The sequence below is a fragment of the Trachinotus anak genome, unplaced genomic scaffold, assembly GCF_046630095.1.
Source record: "Trachinotus anak isolate AG129_WGS33_773 ecotype Australia unplaced genomic scaffold, CSIRO_AGI_Tana_v1 ptg000013l, whole genome shotgun sequence".
Taxonomy (NCBI): Eukaryota; Metazoa; Chordata; class Actinopteri; order Carangiformes; family Carangidae; genus Trachinotus; species Trachinotus anak.
The window spans coordinates 11,048,933-11,071,852 of NW_027273864.1; the positions used below are offsets into that span (position 1 = coordinate 11,048,933).

At 43.6% G+C, this 22,920-nt stretch overlaps 1 protein-coding gene across 5 annotated transcripts in view; it reads right to left on the reverse strand.

Moving 5' to 3' along the window:
• Positions 1-22,920, reverse strand: part of plxna1b (plexin A1b) — a 187,373-nt gene that overhangs the window by 116,899 nt on the left and 47,554 nt on the right. For all 5 annotated transcript variants that reach the window (XM_071493107.1, XM_071493105.1, XM_071493106.1 and 2 more), the window contains exon 3: positions 20,106-20,288. In XM_071493107.1, the coding sequence (XP_071349208.1) occupies positions 20,106-20,288 (183 nt within the window). The remainder of the gene's footprint in view (positions 1-20,105; positions 20,289-22,920) is intronic.

The following is a 22,920-nucleotide window of genomic DNA, read 5'->3' on the forward strand; positions in this document are numbered from 1 at the left end:
TTGGCATGCTGCACTCAAATAACGTTTATTAATACCTCCACTGCTCAACTAGAGCCGCCTCATACGGCCTTATGTAACCGCAGGGTCACAGAGGGCACGGGTAGAGATAGACTGTGGTTGAGGAGCAAACATACAGCAATACACACCACTTTCTGGCATGCGCACACACACACACACACACACACACACACACACACACACACACACACACACACACACACACTCAAGATATGCCATAGCAGCAATGCCTGAGCAGCCAGTGGGACCAGGTGGAGGACAGATGCCCCGCCTCTGGGTTGGCCTGTGGCCACAGTAACACAATGGCTGCAGTCTCTGGGGGGCAGGTGGGGACTGGTTTGGTTGACACCCAAAGCTATCCAGATGATACAGCCCACCCGCGTTCAACCACATTCTTGACAAATTATGACAATTAGAAGCTGTAACCGACTTGCTTTATGTTTCTGTGGGTGGCTGGTTTCATCATGGGCTGGATGGCAATCAAACAAATAACATGAGTAAATTTGGCCACAGTCAAATCAACAGGGACATTACAAAGAAAACCAGGAAGTGCTTGTTTGCAAACTTTTGTAAGTTTTGAGTTGAGCCTTTTGTTTTAGATAGTTTGTTGCCCACATGGAGAAAGTGTGTTTACATGATTTATAGTACATGAAAGTGTAACTAAAACATTATGTTGTAATGTGCTGAAAGGGCTGAACTTAGAGCAGTCCCACAGGCTCCAAGAACAAACACAGAGAAGGGCAGAGTTGAAAAAACAGAAAGAAACACAGAGACCAAGGAAGGACAAAAGGAGAAGTGATGGAGGGGAAAAAGAGAAGAAAGCTGAGTGATGAGTGTTAGACCTTTTGAAATCAGAGGCTGCCCGCTGCCAATTACTAACAGATAATATGTGTGTGTGGTTTGTCTGTTGGAGTGAGGGAGAGAGATGAAGGTAAAACGGGAAGAACGAGAGAGTGGTGGCCAGCTGGGTCAGCTCTCATTTCTGTGTGTCAGCGAGGGAGGACAAGAGAGATGTATGGTGACAGAGAGGGAAAGCCAGCAGGAGAGAATGATAGAAAGACAAGGACAGCAGATGATGAATAAGGGAGATGGAAATGCTGACTATTAGTCACTTTCGATGGGGAACAGAGTCGGGATAGGATCTGAGCAGAGCCAGGAACAGAGAGGAAGGAAGGAAGAGTGACATAAAGATAAATCTGTAGTCTGCTCTGTTTTTCTTTTTCCCTCCACCCTGCAAGTCTGTCGGTCTCATCAGTGTTTTCGAGAGCGACAGTAAACCTGAACTGGGAAAAAAACAAACCAAAACCAGAAACTGATGGGGGAAATACTAAGTCTCAAATACTGTCAAACTTTAGAGCTTAGTCCTTTGACATTTGAGATTATTCAACAATAATCAAAATGTGTCAAGAAGAGCATTACACCTGTGTAGATGTAGAAAGTATCATTTGAGCTTCTCTCACAGGCATCACTTACTTTTTCCCCAGGCAGAGATTTGTGTTTTATTACAATTCTTCTCATGTTGCAACAGTTCTAAGCATGAGTGGTTGTTGAATGACATCATGCAAAAGGAGCATGCCCATCATGTCCTGTAGGCTACCACTCATCAACAACGTGTAAAATTAAGATCACAAGTGTGACGACCATTATCTAACAAGAAGAACTTGTAGCACAGGAGTTTTATCCAAGAATACTTGATGAGAAAGGCATCAGGATACTGTGCACCATTAGCATCTAAGGAAATGCCTCCAATATCTGTGCATGCTTTTTCTTTTGTTTTTTTGTTCGTGTCCCCGACAAAGCAGCCTCTGACACATGTCCCTGAATCTCATCTCCTCGTCCTCGTCCTCTTCAATCTGCAGTCTAACCAGCTCTCTCATTCTCCTTCTTTAGGGCACTGCGCTTTAAATAAAGCAAAGAAAAGAAGTGGAAGTGAGTGAAGATTGTGTTAGAGTTAATGTGTGTCATCTCTAACATACACGGGATAATGCCAAACTGGTGAGAAGACTTGCCTGGAACCCAAATAGGGGAAGAGGAGAAGAAAGCACAGCAAAGTTTCCAGGCAGTCAGCTGAGTGCACTGGGCTGTCACAAGATTGCTTTTTATAGAAGTGCTCTTTGTTGTGTCTTTCTTTCAACCTCTTTCTGTCTCTCCCACCCCAACACACACACACGCACGCACGCGCACACACACACACACACACACACACACACTCAAACATCTGCCAGCTTATCTTGCCCTTTCACTTCCTCCCGTCTCTGCCCCTCACCACAGACACAGGAAGCGTGTATGAGGAGAGGAAGTTGTCCATAAGGAAAGCGGAAGGAAATCCTTCGTCCTGAATTACTTTCTCACACTCACACACAAACAGAGACAATTACATCAACATGCATCCAAAGCGATGTGGCCTGGTCGGAGGTGGTGTTAATTATACAGTGACACACACACACACACACACACACACAGATGACCCTATTCCAGCTGTGCTCACTTGACTTGAAGCCATGGAGAAATTAAAGATCTGCTCTCTCACACAGTTCATGATGATGCCATGTGGTCAAATAATGAAAAAATCAAAGAGCATTAAACTAGAATTGAACCGCAACAATAGCAACCCTCGGTTGTTTACACACACATACACAAAGTAGAGAGACCAAAATAGAGACCCCCCCAAAAAAAAGAAAAACGCTAGATGATGCACCAATCTCAGCATGGATGGCTCTTACTCAGTCTCCCTTTCTTCTGCTCCCTGACTCATGTAAACAAACACAAACACACACCTCATGAAACTATGAAAACACAATGCGCCCTATTAGATTCCTCAAAGGGTAAGCACACGTTGCTATTAGCTCATTATACACAGAAGAAGCCTGCGTGCTTGCTCACTTACAAAAAGAACCATTCACGTCCCAGCAGACTGGACACATGCGTAAACACGCAACACACACACACACACACACACACACACACACACACACACACACACACACACACACACACACACACACACACACACACACACACACACACACACACACCATTAAGCAGCAGCATGGGCGCTCAGCAGGATTTAGAGGACAATTAAAAAGCTCAATTAGACTTATATTCTTATTTCCAGAAATGAGTGTGTTACAGATGGCATGGCTCGCTCTTTGCGTCTAAAAACACACACTTTGCTGGTTTCCTCCTGGGAAACAACACAGGGGAGATGCAGAGAGGGGAGGGAGGGATTTGATGTAAATATGTCTAATGGTGCTGCCTTTGCTAGGCTGTTGAGATAAGTGCCCGATGAAAACGTATCCCACATCCTTAAAATGCAATATTGCTGATAGTAATATGATATTGCCGGTTCTCAAAAGGCAATTCACATCAGTGGCTTGAAATCCCTCTGGTAATTTTTGCTCCTTCAGTGATTGGAGCTGGAGATAGAAAAGCGTTTGTGTCTTTCCACAAATACATTCACAAGTCTGTTTTCTTCCCTTCCTCCAGCATTTCCTCCCCCAGTCCTTAAACTATTTACAGTCCTGCCTTCCCAAACGCTGCACATTCTCTAGCCTTTTCTTCCACATTTCCCTGCTTTCCTTTCTTTTCTCCCCCTCTCTTTGCGTCGTTTCCAGTAAAACTAAGTATCACAGTCTCATTGTCTTCCTCTCCTGCATCCTCTTAGTCTTCCAATGCCAAGTCTGTTGAGTCAGCCACTGCATAAATCTACTATTTGTGTGTACTTGGGTAAATTGCTGTTGGCCAGGTCACAAACTTTGAATAGACAATACCTTCCCATTCAGAAAAAAGACACAAGACACAAGACACAAGACACACACACACACACACACACACACACACACACACACACACACACACACACAGGCAAGAGGCAGATGGTCCAACCTGTGGGTTTTCCACAGCCTATTTGTGGAAGGGCAATGCTTCACTGTCCGCCCTAACTGGGTACACACTCACAGAAACACGCGCACGCGCGCACACTCGCTCACACATGCAGAGAGGGCAATAAATTCAAACCAGCACAATACAACCCCCGCATTGGACATGGTGGGAGCAACGCCTAATGCCAGAAAAACATACCAAGTCCCAGAGTTCATCTGGAGGTAAACTTGAGTCACGCTCACAGGAGGGCAGGCGAATCGGTTCCTCACCAACGAAGGAACTTGGAAACATATGAAAGACTTTTGTTGCCCTGCCAACTCTCAGTTTCTCTTAGAAGTTCAACTGAAGCAGAAAGTAGAAAAAACCTCCAACAGCAGCTGGATTTTTTTTTTTTTTTTTTTTATTGTTTTACTTTTATTTCAGTAATTTTTGAGAGTGACTTTTTCTCAGAGACATTCCAGTTTAGCAGCTTATGTGGGAGAAGGATGCCTTTAAATCACTAATATAAAGAAAAAAACATGGGAAATGTGGCTTCTGAGAGTTTTCTGTGGCAATATCTAAAAAGTAATCTGAGACTTTTTCCTGTTAGTGTACATCACTTCATGAACTAATGCTGTAAATGCCTTACTTCTAGCGACAAGCAATCAACACCTCCAGGGGGCATGGGAGCAAATCATTTCAAAAGAAGAAAAAAAAAAACCTAACAAGCTGGTGGACCTCCAATGAACTGTGAACCATCTCTGACAAATATCAGATGATATTCTGCAAGCCCAGTGTCTCTCCTCTCTGTTCCTCACCCTCTCCTCCAACTGTCTTTTTGTCTCCATCTATACCGATGATCAAATTAACAGCTGGCCAAGCCTTTCTAGCGGCTAATTGTTGAGGTCTGACAGAGAGGTGCCCTCAATTTCCACCATCAGCTCTCTTTATACACCCTCGTTCTCTCTTTCTCTCTCCATCCTCCCTGAATTCATGTGGAAGAAGTGGCTGTAGCCCACGGCAGCCTGTGAGAAACAGGGATGAACACACACACTCATCCAGGCATGGACACTTTCATGCACACAAGAACATGCAGAACAATTTGTGTTCACACACCCACAAACGCAACAGCAAGAACTGTGGCGCGCACACACATAAACACACACACACACACACACACACACACACTCAGAGTGCTAACTCAGAGCTGGAGTTGAGAAGTCCCAGTGGGAAAAGCCACTTTCCGGAACATTTTACCCAATTTGCATTGCTCCTGGCTCCATCGCACTCTCTGAGGAGAGGAGATGGGAATGAAGAACAAGTCACAGAGTGTGAGTGTGTGTGTGTGTGTGTGTGTGTGTGTGTAAGTCACTGTATGCGTCTCAAAAGGGTGTCATAACTAAGGAGAGAAACATGCACGTCAGTCAAGTCAATGCTGAGAAATATGCATCTTTTAATGCTTAAGCACAAAAAAAAAAGCTTCTTTGTGCATTTTAAACACTAAACACTCAATTGTTCTGCTATTTCATCCATTCATTCATCCTTCCATCCATCCAGGCCCCCTGTCATTCAATACTTGTTTTTTTGCTGACTGTATAACTTAAGGATGCAAGTCAGGTTTGACTGCTAATGAAATTGGCTCTGTATAAATATCCTCATCTCTCTCCATGAAAAATATTATAACACTCCTGAACTTAACGGACCTAACTGGGTGTACACACAGAGACACATAGGAAACCCATGATTTCATAACATCAGGATAGGACCCTGTGGCTTTTCACTAGTCTACTGAGGACCCTGCCTTTTTTTTAAAAATGCCATACACACACACACACACACACACACACACACACAGAAAGAGAGAGAGAGCGGCATACAGTGGTGCAGTACCAATACATTAGAGAGATGATGCAATGAGAGGAGTCAGAGCCACAAGCAATCAGTCTGATTAAGTGTGCGTGCGTCGCGTCTCCTCTCTTCTCCTCTCCTCTCCTCTCCTCTCCCTCAAAGGAATTGGGTTGTTTTTCCCAGGTTTGACACTATATCATCTGCTTAGGTACACATGGAGGAGAGAGAGTGTCAAAAACACAACTATCAATTCATCAGAGGGCCCAGAGAGGAGGATGGGTAGATGGATAGGTGGGCAGAGAAGGGATGGATGAGAGGGTGTCCTCATGGTTAGTGAGCCACGTGATTAACCCTGTAAAAACATGGCTGACATAACACATATATATATAGAGTATAAAATGTACATATACAACTGAGCTGAATCTGAAGCTATGACAATATAATGCCTGTAATTCACTTCCTGGAAACCATTGAAATAGGAATAAGAAGATCTTAATACATTTGATTTTATTGTGTGGACAGAAAACCTTCACCATTTCAAATCAGTCCACATTACTATGAACAATACATCTCACTGGATCTTTTCTTTCTGGCCTTGGAGGTCACTAACAATTACAACCCTACCTCTTTATCAGAAGGCCCAATCGAAAGCTAATTTCCCTTAAAGCCTGCCTCTTAACTCTAATCACCTAGAGGGACAAACAATGACCAGGAGCTCCTGAGTCCTACCTTCTCCCAGATTAACTCACCTCAGGCTCTTTCCAATAACTCTGAGTGGCTTCCTGCCTTTAATGCGCTCCTTGATTTTTAGTGATGGAAAAGTGAAAGATATGTGCAGAGGGAAAAAACATTTGCAATTTGCATTAATCTCAGGAATCTCTGTACGATAAGTTTAGGATCCTGCATGACAGCAATGTGGAGAGAGTCCAGATGCCAAATGCCATGTTACCAGTGTTATAGTGCAATGTTATGTCATGAAAACAAACAGAGCAAGCAAACTGGAGAAAAGGATAGCAGACTTTCTAGTGTTTATGTTAAGAATTACAATGTAAAAGTCTGCATTATATTCAAGACAAATCACTGTAGTAAAATGCCTTATTATTAATAGTGTGACTGGCTGCACTTCACAAAGAGCTGTGCATGTTCAGTATAATTCAATTTCATTACAAGTATTTCAAAGGGCTAACATAAATCTGCAATACTGCCATTTGAATTGCCCAAAATAGAAAGCATTGTGTTTGTTATATAAACTTGTGGCCTCCTGCACTGATGTCAAATCATATTGTGAGGTCCTTGACACACACACACACACACACACACACACACACACACACACAGAGACAACGTGGCAGAAGTCTCGGAGGTGAATTGAGTACAATTGCAGTTGTGCCAGTTACTGTGCATGAACTTTATCTGGCTGCTTCTCTCTGTCTCTCTAACACACACTTCACTCCCAGCGGCAGCCTTGACCCTCTTGCCTCCTCTTCACTCCACTGCATCACTAAATGCAGCCATTTTGGCTCCCGCAGGGCCCATGATAGAGCTCTGGTCGCCTCTCGGCCACATTCACACCACTGGGCCTGTAATGAAACTATGGATTTTCCATCGGTGTCCTGACACTAACTGCCTGTTTGCTGTGCATCTAGTCTCTGCTGTGCTATTCTGTACCGTGTATGTGGACAGGAAAGGAGAGGAGAGAAGAAATTACTCCTGCAAGCATCTTTCTGGAAATGGTTTGTCAACTGAACAGCATTATCCAAGAACTATATGTAAAGACAGCTTTAACTCACATCAAAAGGAAGCCAAAATATATATTTAAAAAAAGACTTTACTACTCTTATGTTACTATATATTACATAATCCTCACTTTTAACAACTTACAATAAACTAAACATTTACAGCATGTATTGCAGGTTTTTTGTTCAGTTAAATCCTATAGTGCGCTTGTAAGCAGATGTAAAATTAAAGCAACAGAGAGTGTAGAGTGAATCCTGCTCACAGCCACTGTGTTGTGCATGGATGAGCATGTCCTCACAAACAGAGCTCATCTGCAAACGCACAAACATGAAGACAGAATGAACATGCCGAGGGAGTTAATGAGCGAGTGTGCTGTCTCTGCAGTTTCATCTCCCTCACATTTCTCTCTCTCTCTCCCCCTACCCACACACACACACACACACACACACACACACACACACACACACACACACACACACAGGGGTAAACATGACCTACAAGCCCACTTATTTCCAACCCCAGTTGAAACTGCGTTCCCAGCACTGTGCTGTGCTGCTCTAACATTCAGCAATGTTGCAGCAACCCACTTTCAATGTTGTGACTGTGTTCAAATCCCCTGCCTGCACCACAAACATCAATGCTCCCTGTGACTCTCTTTCTCTCTCTCTCTCATCCTTCCTCTTCCTCACTATCGCCAGCCGTGGCTGCCCTGACTACTGTTGCCATGGCAACCGAGGAGCAGGCCCGCCACTGGGGGATTTGGAGAGAACTTGGAGTAAAGACCCCTATGTTATTGGAGCCTTATTATTGGGTGTGTGCTTGTGTGTGCTTGAGTATGACTGTGTTTATTGTTGTGAGCTTAAAAACACTGTGATATCTTCTGTACAATAATAAAGCAAGTCTGTCACGGGGGCATCGTTGCAGACGAAAGCCCTCACCATTGCACGGGAGGACAAATACAATTTAGAGGGAACATTGAAAGTCAAAAGTATACACATGTTTAACATCAGACCTGTCGTTGATTGAACTACATGTGAATACGATAAAGGGAAATTTAGTGAGAGAAAGAATAAACAAAAGAAGAGGAAGCAAACTGAGGGAGAAGCGCATTCACCGATCACTTTCTCCTCCTCCTCCTCCTCCCTCTCATGTACACACCCTCAGTGATGGCCCTACCCATTCCAAGGTTATCAGTAATCCAATAGGTTTCCCAGCGAGCAGGCATTTTTCCAGAGAGACAGCCAATATCCTGAAAGCAGACACATCCGGAAGGAATTCCTAGCGCACACACAGCGTTCCCTCTCTTCCTGTCTTTCTCTATGACAGGATCAAGGGTTTCCGTCCATGCTTTTTTTTTTGATCAACTTCTTGATTTTTTTAATCAAGAAGTTGATTCATTTTTTGATTTCAGGTTAAGTGTGTAGTCACAGACTTGTTCAACACAAATATTGATACATATTTTTGCATAAAGGCATGAATGCTCCCACACTGACTGGTAATCATGTCCTAAAACGTCCTCACTGTCGAGACCATCATCCATGTTCTCTATGATCATCCACAAACACACACACACACACACACAAAACAAGGTTGAAGTGAGAGGGTCGAGTGTTATTTCTGGGCGACTAGTTCCCTGCCAGTGACCCATATACAGACAGCACAAGGCTCTTATGGATGATAACACATAACTGGTGTCCTTAGGCTAAAGCTTGGAGCAAACACTGACTAAAGATGCAGCTTGTTAGCTTTAAACACATGGCTCCAATGTATAGGAGGTGGGGTTACACAGACTTAAGCTCAGTTCATTTCTAATGCAAAATAATTCAATCTGTACAGAAATCCATAGAAATCCTATAATACTGAAGAGGACTTTTAGCTTGTTTACAGAGCAAGAAAGTAGTCCATAAAGCATTTACATGATGCACTGACAAGACCATGTAATGACCACCACAGTAATGTATGGTGTGCTGAATTACCGCATAGTCAAACAATATCTGCAACTCCAGTTCATGCATTGTGTAGAGTATGTCTGTGTATGTCTGTGTACTTGTTCTCGTGTTTCCTGCCTGTTTTTCCTATTGTGTGCGCCTGTGTACTTGCCTTCGTTAATGAGTGTATGTGTGTAATAATGTGTGCGCGTGTGCAGCCTCTCTCTGGGGACCCTGTTTGCGGTGCTTTAATTAGCTTAATCCACCAGCAACACATGGGTGGAGGAGCGGAGAAGGAGAGGGGTGTGAGGGTGGATGGAGAGAGAGAGATGGCAGAGAGGGAAGGGTAGACAGAGGAGAATATCTCTCCCCCTTGCCATTTGTTACTCCCCCTCCAAAACACACACACCCCTCCATCTTGGCTCTTGGCAGTGTCAGTAGTTGGCCAGACCATTGTAAAACCCACAGGGAGGAGGAAACTGTCTCCGAAATGGCCACATGTGCTGATGGAGGCCAACTAAACCATTTCCAGGGAGACGCTGCATTCAAACAGTAGCCAAGCTAAATGACCAATTAAATATAATAGTGAGGGCTTAATTGGTGTTAGCCAATTTATAATGACACTGTGCAATTAATGTTATGGAGAAGATATGGAGGAGACTGTTGGGAGTGTCCATGTACCTTGGTATGCTAATTTAGCAACCCAATCCTGTAATTGTGGCCAAGACCATTTTAGCAAAAGCTGGAGAGATGGCGCGGAGAAAGGAAGGTGTAAAGATATGATAAGATGGGAGGAGAAAGAGAAAGCCTGTGTTGGGAGAGAGTGGGAGGGGAGTTAGGGTGGGAGTGAAAGAGAGGACTGGAGGAGGGAGGGAAAGAAAGAAGATGCACAAACAAATGCTAGCCTTGGGAATAGATGCAATCAGCTCAGTCAGTCAGCTAATGACTAATTCCATGGAGAAAAGAGGAGCAGAAAGAGAGTAGTGATGGTGTGAGTGAATCAAAGAGAGAAAAATAGAGGGGCTGGGTGAAAGACAGTGGATCTGAATGGGGAATGAGAGACAGACGGGGAGAAGAGAGATAGATGCAGACATGACTAATTAAAGACTCCATCAGTTTGAAACATTTGAACCAAAGGAAAGGATGGATAAATATTTTACCATGAAGAGGAGACGATGAGCTCTCTCTGTCTCTCAGACTTAAGAGACTCTGGACGGGGAGAGAAGGAGGAATACAGGGAAATAGAGAAGAGAGAGGTGGTGAAAAAGAAATAACCCTCTCCGAGAAACGGAAATAACACTCTGTGCCCAGTGAGCCTCCTCTTAAATGCCTAATTCTTCATTTTTAAGGGCTTAGCAGATGGAAATGGTAAAGCCACAAGGTCAGCTGCACCAATAATAGAGCCATTAGCTTTTTCTTTTCTAGCTCCACTGATGCTAAAAACAAGAGCCTAAGCCACTGCTGGAATAACTGTTACTCCTCTTAATTAGCACTAAATGAAATCTCAACTCAGTAATTAGAATGGACTTGCTGCCCTGCACACAAGAACTAATAACAAACCAGCCCAAGAAACTCAACTAAGTTCACTTTAGCCAACTGTTACCCTAAAAGATTAGCCAGTAGGCATTAGACCAGCACGGGGGCTTGGCTTTCCGCTTGGCTATTACCAACCTTCATGCTAACGGGATTAGCCACAGGGTCAGAGCAATATGGCTACCAGTGGTCAGGAGGCAGGCAGGCTGGGGGCAAGTTACAAAGCCAGCTAACATCCCAACGAGGCTTCAGGCTAAAGCTATTCCCTCTGGGGGACGCAGGGCGGGGTGGGGGGGTAATTAGTTAGATGGCGGGAGACGCCACCATGCTGTGTGAGAGGGATAAACACAAGGAGCTGTTGCATTCACGGTAGTTTGTGTGTGTCTAAGTGTGTGTGTGTGCGCGCAACAAAGAAATAGAGAGAGAGCAAACTCTGAACATTGTGCCCTGAAATGCTCCCACAGCACATGTAGGCCATGTGACAACACCGAGATACACACAAAAACACACAAAAATAATTCCAGTAATAGCACTTTCTATGACCTAATAAAACACTGTATGGAAATGTATACGAGTACGGGTGAACACAAATGTGTATTTGTTCCTATACACGCAAACGTTAATCATCTTAACGTCACTAAACCAGAGGAACTAATCAAAAACAATCTATTAAGAATCTATTAGCTTGGCAATGGGTAATCTGATAAGCCCGCTGCAGTCACTTCCCACAGGAGAGTGTGTATGTGTGTGCATGTGTATCTATTGCAGTCTGCTTTCTTCACAGTAGATTAGCTAATTTGATAGTAACTCACATTCGCTATTTACACTCATTTACACTCGTCATTTGATGTAATGGAGATGAAGAAGTTCCTCACATCCTGTTATTTACAGAGATTTGAGAAGCATTGAAATGCTGTGTCTTGTTTCATCATGTGTCCTACTTCTATGAAAGTGAATCCTTTTCTAAACCCTTGATGATTCCTGCCACTTAACGGCTAAGAAGTTATGTAGCTTTCATGTGTGGTTGGTTAAGGGCTTGTGGAGAGCTGCGCAGCCAGTCAGTTTGAAGACAGCCCCTTCTAAGCCAAGGCCTATACTGTGAGCTGCTGGGCTTAATTGCAAGGAAATGTGTGTGCGAGATGTTGTGCGAACATGTGTGTGCCTGTATGCGAGATACAGCCACTGTGGGCCAAAGGTAATCTATGCCCGCTGTGCCACTCGTGCCTTACCCTCTGGACACTATGCCGCCGGCCAACGTGCCCCAGTGTGTGAGCAAGTTTGTATATACCTGCATGAATGTGCTCATTTTGGCTTGTTAGCTTGGGATATGGCATCCCTTCTGGTGTCAGGGCGTGTGCATTTGTGCATCTTGCCAGAAGTGAGCGCGTCCATGGAGCCCTGGCACTGCGCCACCCACCAGGTGTGCTGTTAGCTGTATCAGTTGGCATGGACGGAGCTATGCCAGGACACTAAATTTTTCTTCTCAACCCACTACTTCCCTCTCTACGGGCATAAATATTGCTACGTGTCAACATCAAGGACCCGCACAAAAAAAATCATTTAGAGACCAATAGAATTCTGCCATGTTGACGCCGCAATTATGTACAAAAAATGCCATTAATGGCTCATAAAAAATTGTAATATTGTTCTCAATATAGCAGGACAAAAGTCTTCTGGACAAATTACAATATGATTTAAAGAAATACTAAAAAAGTAAAGAGCACGTAACTTAATACACGTATATGTTATGAAAAGCAGTTATTCTTTGATCTTCTATCCCGAGATGTCTTCTGGAGATGACCTAGAAACAGGCTGGCCTAGTCCTCACTTGGATCATGTGAGCATCCCAGTTTGCATCCAGACTCTTCTAATCTTCCCTTAAAAATGGATTCTAGCATGGTACATTTATTATTCATCTCCCTCGCTCTTTCTTTTCCTTCTGTCTCCTTTCTCCCGACTTTCTTTCCCTCTCTCATCTACTTCTCACTTTGGCTCATTAACCCCTGGTAGTAGTGAATTATGATGGGAACACTGAGGTAGTGAAGGAGTGCCGTGCAGTGCAGTCACACACTGCTGGAGCAGGCTAAAGTGCATTAACACTGAGATTATCAAGGACCGAACTGTTCTCATCAATGGCATTAGCTAACACAGGAGCCTACTGTAACTTATCCTGTGCCTTAACCAAGATCTGCTTTGATTTGATTTAGTGCTGCACTGGCAAAATTACTGGGTAATAGTTGGCACTGAGATTAAGACGAGATATTTGTTAAGATTCGGTGAAGAGGACAATCAACTAACTAGGAAATATGGATCATTATGGCAGATGAGGCTCTTGTAGGATAAAGGTGTGGAGCTAGAGACACCCGTTTAATCAGTATGTGTGGGTGGATTCACAAGTGTGTGTGTGTAGAAGATGGGGTGGCATTAAACCTCTTTAAAAAAAAAAAAAAAAGACCCCTCATTACTGTCTAACCTTACAACATAAGTGCTACAACCCATTTTCTAAGATGTGAAAGTGTGTGTGTGTGTGAGAGAGTGTGTGAGTGTGTGTGTGTGTGTGTGTGTGTATGCAAGGTTATCCAAATGTATGTATGTACATTTCAATATCTTCACTCTGTGTGTGTGTGTGTGTGTGTGTGTGTGTGTGTGTGTGTGTGTGTGTGTGTGCGCGCGCGCGCGTGCATGTGCTCTGCCCTTCTCTTTAATGAGAGAAAATGATTAGAGAAAAATAGCCATGACTACATCACATCTCTTCTCAACATACCCACACACACACAGCGCTCAACCATTATCAGGGAGAGGAATCTTTGATCACAGACGGAGACAGAAAGACAGAGCGGAAAGAGAATATGTGAGCAGCAGATGAAACAGAAAATGAGAGGGAGAACAAAAGCAGAGAGGCGACATGAAGCAATGGATGATTCCTTTTACTAATTCATAACTGTGGTTTTACAGCGGCTATTTTAGTTAGAATGAGAGTTATGGATGCCTTTTAGACATTGTTTAACCTTATAATATCTAAGAATCTATAGCTGTTGCTCACACATTAATAAGGTGGCAGCACCCCCGGCCTGAAGTCGCACATGCATCTTATATTTGCTGTGAGAAATCCTGCATTGACACCCACCAAGGATTGAGTGTGCCTTTGTGCGTGTGTGTGTGAGCACGTCCACAGGGAGATGTTGTGTGCTTTGTTAGGTTGAGTGTAGCTGCACGAGAGGACGTGCCAACAGATGGGAGAGAGACTCAGGCTGGCAAGGACGAGAGATAATTGATATCCACATGCTTCAGTAGGACGCATGCATGCACACGCATACGGAGACGCTCTCATTCTCAAAACCTGTCAAATATGCAGTTTCCCATACAGATGCACACATGGACTCCCAGCCACCTTTAGTCAAGCTGTGGTAACACTGAGCACTGTCATCACCCTGGGTAGGAAAACACTGTGCGAACAGCTACAGAGACTCACCGGCCAGATAGTTCATTTGATTGAGTTGATTTCATGCTAGGTTGCAAGCTAAGAGAGTGAGGTGGGAAAGATATACTGTATATACTTGGATCGTCACACTCACATTATGGATTAACTGGGCTGTATGTAATCAGAAAAAGCTGTGCTGTCAGGATGGAGAAGAAACCACTGCAGGGAACGGCAGATTTTGCTGTTAATTTGGGAACGTCCTGATAAGATTGGATGAGTGATGAGGGTCTGGGTAAGATCTAAATTAAGTGGAATTAAATGCAAAGTGTAAATTATCTGTTTTGTCTTGAGCACTCAGTCTTAGCTTCTATTCCTACTACCGTATCTGATCCCTTTCATCATTCTTTACATCTCCATTTCCCCCGTCTCTTGCTCATAGCACTTTCTCTCTCCCTCTCTCTCTCTTTCTTTCTGTGTGTGTGTGTGTGCGTGTGTGTGTGTGTGTGTGTGTGAGAGTGTGAGTGTGAGAGAAAGAGGGAGAGAGACCGCATGCAGTTGTGTGAACTAATGACCGAGGGCTACCAAACGCCAGCATAAAGCCAGCCTCTGTGCTGCTGCCCAGGCCAAACAACTCGTGGCTCAGCTGGCTGAGCCAAATGATGACACACACACACACACACACACACACACACACACACACACACACACACAGACAGAACAAAGTCACCACGCCATATTTTCTGATTATGATTTTCACATTTGTAGCTTCTTGAGCACAACACAGATACAGAGAGCGAGAGAAAGTCAACACCACAATCTTCTCTCATTGCTCCTCAGCGACTACACTCACTGGTCGAATGTTACTGGTGTGTTTCAACAGTGTGTGTATTTGTTCCTGGGTGGAGGTCCTGCCTGTAAAGACAGGGAGGTGGACACACACATTTAAATGTAAACCACAAACACACACACACACACGCGGGAGTTTGACAGGACAGCATTATGCACCAGTGGAATAATAATCATCAGTCAATTAGGCCGTGACACAGTCTCCTGATGGTGACACCGACAGTCCCAGTGGAATACATCAGTGACTCCACACAGCAATATATACATTCAAACAAACTGTCACTTGTTATTAACCCCTGGAAACTCAGTGACAACTGCTGTTACTATTGAAGCACAATCTATGTAGAAGATGACATCAAATATTCCTCAAAAACATAAGAGCAGTTTTCATCATTAAATGTATCTATAGTTGGTTCACATTCAGTCTGTCTTAGAAAATATACTCAGACCATTCTGATATGATTTGAAACCAACTTTAAGATAAAACATTTTCCTGCAACTTACACATAATATAACAAACACTGGGGTTAGAAGTTAGCATTTAAATGCTTTTGCTCTTTACAATCAATTTTTAAATTGTATTTTAGAGTTTCAAAATATTCTGTCAAAAGATGTGTGAAGACAGAAGCAGCTGTTGGTCTCTGAACTCACCACGTCCTATGTGTGTTTCACAGCACAGCCTTTACAGAGAAGACATGTGATCACAGCTTTAATGGCTTAATGGATTTAAAGTAATTGAATGGCCACATGCGCTTTTCTCTGCAACACTACAACACCTTTCCTGTGCGATGGCAGCCTCGCACACCAATCCCCAGGCCAAACTGGAGTCTTATGATAATTTTCTATCACCTTAAATAATGGTTGCCTTCAGCTTTTGATCAAATCCGACTAAGAGACAAAACTCCCAGACTCGAATGTCAAAAGCACACATTCATAAAAACCAGCTGTGGCTTCATGGGGCCTGTCGTGCGTAGAGCAGTTACAACATGTCAAATTCCATCGGAGACTTAATGTTTAGATTGTTGCTGCTTTACTGATGCCGTCATCCTCTCATCGTTCACTATGAGAGAACTGATTCTGGTTCATGCTCTTACTCAAGGACCCCAAGGGAAATGAGATATTAACACTAACCATCAGGCTTACCTCAACATCACGAATTACATTTTCAAGGACATTTATGCTGCAATCACAAACTTCTTTTCAATATAAATTATATCTAGTATGTTTTGTTTCTGCTACACTACCATTAAAACCAGTTTTGTATTATATCTAGCTGCCTGTGCTGTGAAGTTTGCTTCATTGATGTCCTGATCAGGTGAATGGACACTGGGCAGTACCTCCTCGCCACACTCAGCACACCCACCTGAGCCTGGCATGGCCACAATGGGCGAACAGCGGGCACTGGGGGCTCCTACCACCTGGCACACTGGCCCCATACACACAGCAGATGGCCCGAATCGGCCCCCGATGGAGGGTGCAGCTGAGATATCCTAGTGCTTGTGTGTAAATGTGTGTGCAGTGTCAAAAACAAGCACTTACAATAGGTATTGAATTATTGACTGGGATCCTCTCTTTTGTCTGATGTCCTCAGACCACCTATTGAGATTGTGAATGTGTGTGCAAGCGTGCGTGTATGTGTGTCATGGTGAATGCCCTTTCATTGTCAATGCTCAACAGTGCCTTGAAGTGCAGAAGTGGCCAGGAGAATCGGCCAAATCTCCCCAGTTTCACTTGAATGTCCATCTGCTGACTGCTTCGCTACACAGACAGAGGTGGCTTAGTTACGGGGTTTCTTTAGATGGAAAGATAGAAAATGGAGAAAGGAGAGAGTGAGATGTGATCCAGTATGTAAAGCTGACAGGTGAACAGAGACAGGTGGTGACCAATGACAAGTCGAGCCAAGCGGCCAGAGATGATGACGCAGTAAAAGGGAATGGAGGCGTTTAATCCTTAGATATTAAGTGCAGCAGAGGGCCGGTTCGCGGCTGTGTCCTTGACCGCAGCAGTATCCAGATGACCGCTGGAATTAGTTAATCACACCAGTGGATGTCACCTCTCTTCATCACTTCCTTCTCTCCTCTGCTTCTTCTTGCTTTTTTCTCTATCTGCTTCATCTTTCCATCTATCTTCCTTCCTCCCTCTGTATATCTCTCCTATCAAACCAGGACTCATTAGTAAAAGCTTCCCCTGTGTGTGTGTGTGTGTGTGTGTGTGTGTGTGTGTCCAACTGAGAAGAGAGGGACTTCATTAGTGCATTAAACGTGTTGTTTATGCAACCATCTTGTTGCTCGGGACAACCTTGAGCATTAAAAATAGACTCAAGACACAAGATATCAGAGCACATCAAGTTTAGCCAAATGTCAAATGAAAAGATGTTTCAGGTAAAGTCATGTTACTTACAGCAGAAACATGTACCAGCACTCTAATAAAGAAAGGATCCGGTTGGCACTCATTGCTGCCATCATTTCTTGTTTTGTTTTTTTTCCAATTCTGTCAATCCTTCCTTCTCTTTTCTCTGTAAGTGCAACTGAAAAACACACCACAAAACTGCCCCCTTGAATCACATTCATCCATCCTACCAATATTCTTCCAGTTTCTACCCCTCTCTCCCTTCCACACCCTCAGGCACGGCTATACAAACAGCATTCAACACTAGTGCTCTCCAGAGGAAAGTGTAAGAAAGGGAACACGCTGCGTCACTACATCATGGTCTGCAAACACTCCCACCAAGCTGTCAAAAACTAAAAACACACTCACGAAGAAGACTCAGTCATCTTATTTCACTGGTGAGATGAAAAGTACTCAAATAAAATCACTTATAAAGATACTGACCCATGAAATCGCACAGACCAGACGAGGATTAAGTGACTGCCGAATCACAGAGGAAGAATCTGTTATCACGTTTCCAAGTCAGTTGCTTTTTTTCCGTTTTTCTTCATCTGTCTCTTTATCACTTTGCCTTATTTCTCTATCTCTTTCTCTCTCAGTGTAAAAATTTTCATGGAGTTTTTCTTAATGGTGGGACACTCTCTGCGGAAATGTGTGTGTTGCACAAATGCCAGGTTTTAGATATTGTTCCTTCTATGCAAATTGAATATTTTCCAAGATCGGATTACTTGTTGTTGTAGGGTTTTCTGTCTGAAACACTAGGCAGCCAAAAGAACTGCAGGCTCTTTGGCTCTGTTGTTACACACACACACACAGATATGCAAACACACACACACACACACACACATAAAAACAACATACCTCAACAACCTAGTGTACCACTGCTTTCCCAGGTGATGTTCTACACACACACACCTCAACCGGAGTGCAAAGCAGCGCAGAAGAAAGGACACGTGAGAACAGCTAAATAAATAAAGGAACTGTTGCCAAGCTAAGTGAATGGGTGTCACTTTGACAAATGCAGCGCGCTGAATCTTAGTCAACACTGTATTGTCTGTTGTCTCTCGCTTCCTCATAAACACACACGCAAGTACACACAAATCTATGCCATCACAATTGCACACATTATTATGCGTACTGTGAGTGACAAACACACAAACACTGCGTGCATACACAAACACACATTAAAAGCACACAAACACACAGGCTGATTATACATTCATAATATTGAATGGATGACAGGTCTTGAGCAGTGCGGAGGGAAACAGGGTGAATTCTAATGAGCTACCATTTACCCCGAGAGCTCCGTCCTCCATAGACTGGATACACACAAACATACAAAGATGTGACACACAAACGGATGCTACATAAAGCACATTACATAGCTAGAATTGTAATTATGACGTGTTTTAAGAGTGTACATCTGACATACAATCCCAAAGACAAAGATCATATAAGAATCAGCTGCATCAACTACACAGGACTATCGGTCTGTTTCATGAATGTGCAGTTAACCCTTTAACACCGGAGCCTTGAAATGTCTGCCTGGTGAAATTACCGTAATGACACCTATATGCCTAAAGCGCAAGGTCTTAGTTTTCAGAAACCGTCGGAATTTTCCGATTGCTCAAACCGTGACAGAGTTACGGCAATCCAAAGTGTGTCTGCGCTAATGTGTCGCCGACGACACACTCGGTTTTAAAGGGTTAACATGGTTTCATCCAGTAGCTTTCAGATTCCACACAAGGGTCAACATTAACGACATCACTGGTCAAACCTGATACCTGATGTTCACACTGAACCCAAGACTACCGATATGCTGTGGCGAAGACAGCATTTCAAAATAAAACTAACTCCTAAATTGCATTTACATTAAATGGAGTTTAACTAAAAGTCAGACACCCTCAATCCATCATCACTTTATCCCTCTGTCCTCGCCTCTGTCTCCGTCGCTCCACCTGAATTAGTCAGTGCTGCACAGCTGACCAGAACAGAAAAGCCATTTACCAGTCATAGCTGTTAGATTGATTGAAGGCAAGCTCTTAAAATTAGAGGCGAGGCTGAGCGTGGTGTTGGGACACTGCAGTAACATTTAATGTGTGACGTGACTAACATGACGATCGATGGGGGCGTAGCCACAGACGCAGAGCTTTAAACTGCGTGTTAAACGATCAGGTCTTAAAGAGCCACTTGAATGTCCTGTTGGAGATGGCCACTTGTGAGAAATTTTGTCATGACTGCATTTAATCTTAGTGGAAAAGGTGCCTGCAAAGTGCTGGGTACAAATGCCTGATTATAAAGCTGCAAGCGCCCGGATTCACAGAGCGATGACACTGACAGCTACCACTGGCTAAAAAGCTACTCGCTATTAAAAAAAGAAAAAACTCAATGAGTTATATCCTTTTTTCATACGTCCACGAATACACGAAATTACAATGCTCCACATCAACAACGACAACCAACAACTCACTCAATTTATATGGAAAAGGACAGAAAACTTATCGATATAAATAAATCGTTCTTACCTTCTTAAGTTTGCCATTGCGTGTGCCGACAAAAGCCACGGTGTTGCCGCGGTAGTCGTATGCCGCCACTGAGGTCATCCCATCGTCTTTGTCGATGAAGAGGGGGGTGCCCTCGATGGTGCTGGTGCCCCCGAGTGGCTGGTTGAAATCCTGGCCGCAGAAGTTATCGTCTATCTGCAGCGGCTGGAGGAAGGCAGAAACAACAACAACAATCAGACATGAGGCCTGAAAAAGCATAAAATTGTACAAAATTAAATTCTTATTTTATTGTAGTAATTCCATATGTTAGTAACACATAACTCACAAATGTGAGTTTTGACAGGTTCTTTCTATGGGTTAGGTGATGGGTTTTGTGTTTTTCTGCAGTGGAGGAGTCTTACAGGATGAATGAAGATTTTCATTCTAGGGTGACAATCTATATTGACATCTACAAAAAATGTCCTTTTTGTATTTTGCAGCCTTATTTCTATTCAACACAGAGGAAGTTGTAGCTGAAAGGCTCTGGGCCCAAACCATCAGAGTACACCCCTCTAAACAAATCTCAGAAGCAGCAGAACTGTCTGAAAGTCCTGGTGTTACTTGTTTCCATATCACAGTGGGAGTGCATAGAGGACTTTAGGTGCATCATCTCACTTTAACACTTTTATCCAACATGTTAAGAATGCTATTCAAACATGGGTGATTCATAAATACTCCCGTCTTTCTCCCAGAGTCCCACCATGCAAAGCCCACAGCATATTGTAAAGTGTTCAGTCGCGGTGGTGACATGGCAGTAATGCTGGTGACCATGTGACAATATCTGGAGCATTCCAGTGTCACGAGGGGCTTATCACCCCGAGCAATCCACTGACCCATATGATGCCTTAACCAGTCACCACACACACACACACACACACACACACACACACACACACACACACACACACACACACACAGAGTATAATCAGTTGCTTGTGAAGTAGGGTTAAAGTGCCACAGACAATGAATAGTTTGTTAAACTAACACACTTTGTACTTTTGGACACATTTTCACGGTGAATCTAGTCTCACTATGTTTTGATTGGTGCTGAAATAATTAGCTGATTAACCAGTTCAGTGATGAACAGAAAATTCATTGACAATGATTTTGAAAATTGACTTTTTAAGTCACACAAACACCAAATATTTATGTTTTCCAGCATTTCAAGTGTGAAGATTTTATACCATTGCAATGAATTTATCAATTAACCAAAAATAATCAAACTTTATATTAGCTTAATAGCTAATGACAGTAACAGCTGCTCACCCAAGGTTCAATGATATAAAAGTCTATTGTGTTAATCAGAAAATGTACTTTTTGAATGCTGTTTTGGCACTACTGATTTTGACAGAGACCAAATGTGCAAGCAGTCTGTGTGTGTGTGTGTGTGTGTGTGTGTGTGTGTGTGTGTGTGTGTGTGTGTGTGTGTGTGTGTGTGTGTGTGTGTCAGACTCGAGATTGCTGACTGACTGCTAAAGTGTGGAACTGAATGGGCGTCAGTGTGTGTTAACCAGAGTCAAAAAACACATGTGTGAGTTAGCGGCGACACACACACACACACACACACACACACACACACACACACACACACACACACACACACACACACACACACACACACAGACTTGGGGAGTGTGTAAATGGTGGTGTAATCCACAGTCTTATCACTACATCATCTGATTGATCCACACAGGAGAAAAGATAACATCCCCTCCCTCGCTCTCTCTCCCTCCCGATCTGCCTAAATTGCCTGCAGCTCAGCACACGTCAATAACCCGTTATTCTGCCTTCTTCTACTTTCTCACTCTTTTTCTACATCTCCCTCCAGCTGCTACAGTAACTGAGCAAACATCAATATCCCCTCCCTGTCTCTTTCTACCTCTGTCTATTCATCCCTTCGTGCCTAATCACTCTGCATCGCACTCTTCATCCATCCTTCCTCAGCTACTCTCCCTCCGCCGCCATCTCTCACTCAGTCATGACTCTCTCCGTCCGTCTCTCACACACACACCTCTGGACCTCCGTGAGGTTCTCCAGAGAGTGTAGAAGTGTGTGTGTGTGTGTGTGTGTGTGTGTGTGTGGGCTGTCAACTGGAGCTTGCCCCTGTTTGTTTGCTCTGTGCGGTGATGTCACATGGTGAAAGAAAAGAGGGGAGGGGGAGAAAGAATGAAAGCCCCTGAATGTATGGCTGTGTATGTGAAAGTGTGTTAAGGAAAGTGAGAGACAGGAACACACACAGCCATTACCTGAAACAACTTTCTTTTGTAACCGCTAATGGCTGGGGGGCAATTTCTTCCCTCGGAACAAAGGCGACTGACAGACAACACAGTCTCACAACCACACATGTACAGACTTGTAAACCTGTGTGCACGTACACACACAAAGACACACATTCAGTCAAAGCTTCCTGTCTAATTTCTGTGTGTACACACAGATTTTGCTACAAGCAACAAAACAATTCCCAATGTCTTCATATGACATACAACTAGGGGCAACAATTTCAAACCATATAGTCATGGGAAAGAAATCCATCAATCTGGATTAGAGTCGGCCTCAGACACACACACACACACACACACACACACACACACACACACACAAGCAATCATGACGCATGACGTCAGAGCCTAAGGGAAACAAGTTAAAAGGGTTAATCCATCTTCTATGGAGGAGACTAACTGTCGAAATTGCTGTATACAGTAGCCCCTAGAGTCCATAAGGGTTAACTCACAACACTACCACTACACACACACACACACAATGCACACACTAACACACACACACAGTAGCCTATGTA